Source organism: Ruditapes philippinarum, unplaced genomic scaffold (assembly GCF_026571515.1).
Source record: "Ruditapes philippinarum isolate M1 unplaced genomic scaffold, ASM2657151v2 ctg21495_1_1_1_1, whole genome shotgun sequence".
NCBI lineage: Eukaryota > Metazoa > Mollusca > Bivalvia > Venerida > Veneridae > Ruditapes > Ruditapes philippinarum.
Window position 1 is genome coordinate 2,747 of NW_026858559.1, and position 7,075 is coordinate 9,821.

The window sequence follows — 7,075 nt, forward strand, 5'->3', positions numbered from 1 at the left end:
GCTTCCCATAAGTGTAACTATCAGTATAGAATGAAATTTCACGCCACGTAGATGAATTATGTACTGACTTAATCGCGAATAAAGACAGCGGCCAAAGTACGGATTCTTTGGTTAATCTTGTATCTGAATTTATTCCTAGCAGGGGAAATTTTTATTTTGAAATACATCGTTATAAACCTAATAAAACATGAATTGATAAAAGTCATTATCAAATTCGATTTAATGAGTTAGGTAGGAGTTAAAAAGAAAGCTGTAAAGAAACACTTGCACAATTCAATGAAGCAATGAATTCTGAAAATAAACAATTTATGTATAGTAAGAAATGTAATTAATGCTGCTTTAAAATGACTTAACAAAAAGACTTAAAAGTATCTCATTAAAATGGAGGAAATGAAAAAGAAAAGAAAATATAAGCATAATGTCAGTAAAAGGATACAGAGGTTCTGGTAAGTTATGTGTGACGTAGATGTGGTTATAACTTCAGTAAATTTACCTGCATAAATATTTGATACCACGTGAAGGTACATGCAAGAACTGAAGAGCCTAATGAAAAATGTTTCATGATATTTCGGATTATTAATATTATTTATACTTTTCAGAAATTCAGGAAAGTATTTGTATCAAGTTAGGGTTTAAAAACTTGTGTACTCTGTGGCATTGTATTTTTATTGACAATTTTTTTAGTATTTCTTCTTAATGCTTATCAGGTCCTATAATTATCTAAATCTATGGACTTTTTGTATCAATACTTTATCTAAAAATGTTTCTTTGTACAAATATTATTATATCCATAAAATGTACTTGTTTATACAAACAGATATATACATACTCGAACCCCTGTACTATCTCGAAAATATATATCTACCAGATATCCATCTATGTATCCTTCAGTACGTGTTTACATGGCACATATCTGACATATTTCAGGTTTCGCCCCAAGAGCTTTGCATACACTCATTTTAGGACTATCCATCTGCATGTCAACATGTTCTTTTATTGTCCCTTACTGAACATTATGGATGGCAAATATCGAATGGCATTAACGTGTTACATTAAATGTTCCATGATAACCGCCATGTGAACACATCTGCGGATGTTTCTAAATTCAAAGTTTCACCATGTTCATGTTTAAATGTTAAATTCTGCTTAAGCCGGTGCTAAGAGGTGTACTTATTACATATTGCAAATACATGACTTAAATATTCGGGAAAAAAACGTTTATAAAGAAGAACAATGTACAATCATTTTTGAAAAACACAGTCATATTTCACATGTTAAAATATTGCTGGAAGGAAAAAGAGTTTCATTCCCTAATACAACTAGCTTATTCTGAATATAAGCCGTTTTCGAAATGATTATATAAGCATTTAGGATGGTAATAATATGCATCAACGACCCAAGAAACCACAAAATCAGTCTAACTATAACAATTCATTCTGTTGTTTTCACTAAAACTCATTTCTGTTACGTCTATGACAATGTTGTTCCTAGATCTGAAAATAAACAAATAAATAAATATATATAGATATAGATAAATAAATAAATAAGTAAATAAATAGATAAATAAATAAATAAATGAAAAAATAAATGAATAAGTATATAACATAATATAACATTAATTTATTAATCAATCAATTAATTAATAAAATATATAAATAATAATTATGAACAACAATAATGACACCAAGTACTTAAAATTATCATATTTCTAGGTAAATCAAGTAAACACATTACAATTACCATTGTATACATTATCCGTTGTCCTGTTATTACCCAAACTCTCGTAATTATTAGTCACTTCAGCTGACTCAGTATTTACAGCTCTGAAATCAGTTCTAGTGTTATAATATGTTGGAATCTCAACGTTAGGTTTGTTATCTTGGGACGTCTTACCCGCAATAAACCTGTGTTAAAGTGTAGAATTTATAATATTATAATATAAAAGTCGATTTTTAGTAAAATGTCAACAAGTGACAGACGACCAAATTAACTTGAAAGTACAAACGTATCAATTAAATAATTAATAAAAGAAGACAATAACACCATGATCGATTGATTATTATCATCATCATTACTATCATATAATTATTCATTCTTATTATTATAATTCATCAGTAACTAAAATTTGTCTTACTTTAAGAACAAATATTTTGTATAGTATTAAATTCGCGAATATATTCACCTTCGTCTAATTAGCTTAAACAATACAGTAAATACTACTATTGCAGCACACGATCCGAATCCAGAGAAATAACCAATCGTAAATATACTAGCTTTATCGTCACGTTGCACAAATGCTTGCTGTTGTGTTACAATTTTGGCTGAAGTTGTTGTCGTCAATGATGTTTCTGCAGATATAACATTTACTTGTAAAAACATTACCCTAACAACGCTCTATTGATTACTGGAACAATTTTCTTGTCATTAACTGCACAAACACTCTTTTAAGGTCAAGTCAGCTCGCATTGCTTCATTGCGTGAGAGTGAGACTTGCTCGTTATCTGACATTGAGGGTTCGATTCCCGGGTTGCCTAACTAAAAATACTAAAAAAATCTTTCCGATGAGAAATTAAAGTCTTAGATCATTAATTAACATTTGAAAGAGTTAAAGTGATAATTACATTTTTTACAAGTATAACCATTTTCTTTTGAGGGCATCTTGCAACTGTCTAAACATGTTGATATACATTTTTCGCCAATCCAGTCATCAAAACATTCCCCTTATCATATTAGTGTTCTATTACAATACTAACATATGCGCATATGACAAATGAAATATATTCAGTATCACTTAAATGCCACAATAATAAATTGAGAAAAATAATGACTATCTATAATCTGTGTTAATGATGAGTTTGATTCAGCGTTATTGAGTTAGTATTATATGCGCGTGAGTTAAGGTTTCCTTACACGAGTTAACAAGTTCGATCGTATAAACAACTAGGTGAACACGTAATAGTTACCAACGTCAAAGGTAATTATCGTGTAGAAGAAAAATAAAGTATTTCCAATATCACGTTTATCACAAATAATCAAAACTATTTAATATTTGTGTTAATCATGAATATGATTTAATTAAAATGTCTCACTTATAAATTGTATTGATTTATTTAAAATGAATTCTAAACAGCAATCATATGCACCTTGTATAGCGATTGTGGATGTTTTAGAACATCCGTCTCCGGTCAGGCCATCATTACATCCGTCCGTGCATGTACCATTGTTTCTATCACATTTAAGATCTTTACATCCGTCAGGACAGGGTTTATCACAGAGGTCACCCCAATAGGTTTGTTTACATCCGTTTAAACAAAATCCCTCTGCATGTTCACATGTCTGTTTACCACTTTTTATTAAGCATGCCGGGTTGCAGGCTAAACTGCAATCGGTTGAGTAATAATCACCTTTACACAGTAGACAGCTATTTCCGTTATCTTTTGAGCACTTTAAACACTTACTGTTACATGTTTCGGAACATTTTTCACCAAACCAGCCCTCAATACATTCTCCTTGACATATTCCAGTACTATCACAATACGTAGAACATTTTTTTGAGCACAATGATGTGTGTGATACGCATGTTGTACCATTGAATATTTGTCCTTCTAGACAATCAGCGCAGACTAACGAATCGTTGTGTATTTGACACTGGTTACAGCCTTGAATAACACAGTCCGGACATTGCGATTCTTCCGAACATAGCACACAGTAAACATTTTCATTAAACTTATAGAGGTGAAAACCATTATTGCAAATATTACACGTTTTCCCATCCATACAATGTTTACAATTTGACAGACAGTTTTGGCATATTGATTCGGGACCGGTTTTATACTCATAATAACCAGCTCTACAACCACTCGAGCAGGTACGTAAGTCACAATGCTCATTTTTACATAAACTGCAGTTGTGTCCGCATTGCAAACCATATAAACCAAGCTTACATTCAGTACAATAGCCAGTATCATCAGCACATTCATTATTAAGACAATTACCTTCACAGTTGAAAGTGCATCTTGCATGCAAACCAAACATGTTTGGCTTACATAAAGTACAATCATCGTAGCTGTTACAGCTTTCACAATTTCCTAAGCATCGTGAACAAAATCCATTTGATAGAAAGTAAGATGATTCACAACTTGTACAAGTTAAACCGGAGCATGATTGGCAGCCAGCAGGACATTCTGTAAATATTTACAAAATACAATAATAAATATTTTGCCTATTTACTTATTTTAACTATTTCAAAATACACAATGTATGGAACAATAAATGAGAGTCAGATTTTTTATAGAATATTAAAAATATAATTGCAACCACAAAAATAATAAAATAAAGTAAAAGAATAATAAATAAACTTTAAAAATGATAAAAATAGATGTAAACATTTATTAGATGCGTTTAAAAATGTTAATGAACAAGTGGGTCTTTGTACAGTACAAATATCATAAAAGTAAAAAACTTACCAGAATATACCATATAAACAAATAGTACTAGTAGAAATACTGACGTTTCTTTGGACAACATAATCCCGTATTCATATATGCTAGTCGTTCTAAAAATGAGAATAATATACGTACATATTGATAATAATTCAATAAATTTAGGGGGAAATTTTCAAGTATTTACGTTTTGAAGCATAACCAATTGATGCTGGTTTTATAATTCTTCAATTCTGTTTGTTATATCTTTAGCGTAAAAATCAAAATGGTACTCAAAGTATGTATTTTGTACTAGAAGTTCGATGATGTATATTACCATAAAATATTTAAGACATCGAATGTATCATAAAGAGTTTTCAATCTACAATTAAGATTAAACAAAAAGTAGTGAGATTTATAAATGCCTTGAAAGAATGATCACAATTATTGTTACTACTGTTTGGAAAGGAAAAGAAGTGAAGAAATATTACTAGACATTTTTAAAAGGAACACATTATATAATATTTAAATACCTGAATAATCATCCACAAATTAACCTGTTCAAAACTTCCTCTTTATATGTTGTAACTTGAATAACTTCGGTATGCATCAATGACTCCCTTTAAAGCAATTATAAAGGTAATTTTAGACGTGAAAATATACAGATAGATACGGTTAAAAAAGAATAAGATCGCTTTTTAAATCATTTTTTTCTATTATCTTACAATTATAAGTAAAATAAAAAACTCTAATCAAACATATGAAAGAAAAGTATAATTTACTTTAGGAATGTTTAGTTCTATTCAAAATTAAGGTACTTTAAATGTATGCAAGTCATACTTACGGCCCCCCATTCGGTGACATTGAAACGTCCTATATTCGCAATAAACCTTACTTCACGAATTCAGGATTTAAGCTGAAAGAATTAAATTTCATGAATCATGACTTCAACTTTATCATGTAATCATATCTCCAATATTTTCAACCTCATGAATTCACGATTTCAATTGTTGTAAATGATTTCACATCAACAAAATTTCAACATCATTCTTGAACGATTTCGAATTCAAAAAACACAAATACACATTTTCAATTTCACAATTTGAATTAAAGTATTTGTAAAGCTGAAGTAATGAAATTTCTTTCAGTTATTTGATATAATAATTGTTAATTTATGAAGTTGAATTGTGAAGCTGATCTTGTAATTCATGAATTTGAAAATGCGAAATCGTGAGGCACAAACTTGTAAAGTTGAAAAATATCGGTGCAATCACGTTTAGCAAAGTTAAAATAGTATAGTAATGACGCTTAAAATCAAAATAAAGTCATGAACTGATCTCGTTAATTCGTGCATTCAATTTGATAAAAATGAGTTACTATAATTCTGAGAACTTGTTTCGCAAACGAGCTAGACATATATGTCATATGTCTGAAAGTAATATTTTAAAATCGCGGCTTCATTATCTGTAAAATTGAATTCGTCGTTTCGTAAGGATAATATATCCTTATCGTCAGTATTTGCGAGTGTGTTTCCATGTAAAAATATGCAAACATGTTAAAAAATGACCTCGCATTGCGATTTTTAAAAATTTAATTCCATCTTTGATTTAACGCCGATTATACATGTATGCAATTGCAATTTTGTGTCCTTAAATATAGACACATTATAACTATAATCTGGAATGTACTCGTATATATGTACATGAATTAGCATCATATTTGGTTTTATTTGTCGGTCTATATTTGCTTGTTTGTTTGTCTTATCCAAGGTAGTTAAGGTTCGGTTTGGGAAAATTAATGTGTTGAATCCAATTGATATAATAGCAAATTCAAAAAAGTCACAAAAAACAAAACAATTGTTAACAATTATGATTTGTTTTCTGAATATAAATTCAAACCTATATTTAGTAAAGAATACAGAATGATGTTCTGATCAGTTGTTCATTGATGTAGATGTGAAAAGAAGTTTTTTATGAAACTTGTATACCACGTGCAGGTGCATGCAAAAACTGAAGAGCCTAATTGACAGAATATGTTAGGGAAGATCGGATTATTAATGTTCTATATCGTTTCAGAAATTTAGGAAAGTCTTATTTTCAAAGGGGTGCGATAGTAATATACTCATGACATTGACTTGTTATTGTAAAACGAACGTGTAAGTGTTTTTATATTTAAAATGCTCATCAGGTTCTTATAATCATCAAAATCTATTGATGTTAATATCAATTTTTACGGTAACACATGCATTTTTAAACAGCTATTATCATTCCTAAAAATACGCTAGTTTATAGATATGAACTTCTTTCTAACGCCTCTAGTAATTTGAAAAGATATTTCTCCGTGATGTACATCTTTACAAATGTGTTGTCTGTCACATTTTTTTATCTTGACATCCCTCACATTAGGATGTATTTCATGTTTTGCACAGGCTAATTCATACCCTAATTTTGAATCACAGGTGATTGAAAGCAACTATTTATAAATGTTCTTTATGGGCTACATACTTATTTTAAGATATATGGTCTCCAACTGAACAACAACATCGTGCTGAACAACTCTTTTCTATCAATCTGCTGAGTCTCAACTGAGAGGAAGCCCTCTATGTACGTAATTATTTTGAAAATGTTGGTCGTTGAAGCTCAGGTCAGGTAAAG

General features: G+C 30.0%; 1 protein-coding gene across 1 annotated transcript; it reads right to left on the minus strand.

Moving 5' to 3' along the window:
* Positions 1-236: 236 nt before the first annotated feature.
* Positions 237-4,139, minus strand: LOC132753585 (multiple epidermal growth factor-like domains protein 10). The gene is made up of 4 exons (XM_060744068.1): positions 3,144-4,139; positions 2,183-2,348; positions 1,741-1,904; positions 237-1,493 (listed from the first exon to the last, which is right to left on the minus strand). The coding sequence occupies exons 1-4, from the start codon at positions 4,033-4,035 to the stop codon at positions 1,471-1,473; spliced, it is 1,245 nt and encodes a 414-aa protein (XP_060600051.1). The 5' UTR covers positions 4,036-4,139; the 3' UTR covers positions 237-1,470.
* Between the last annotated feature and the right edge of the window lie 2,936 nt (positions 4,140-7,075).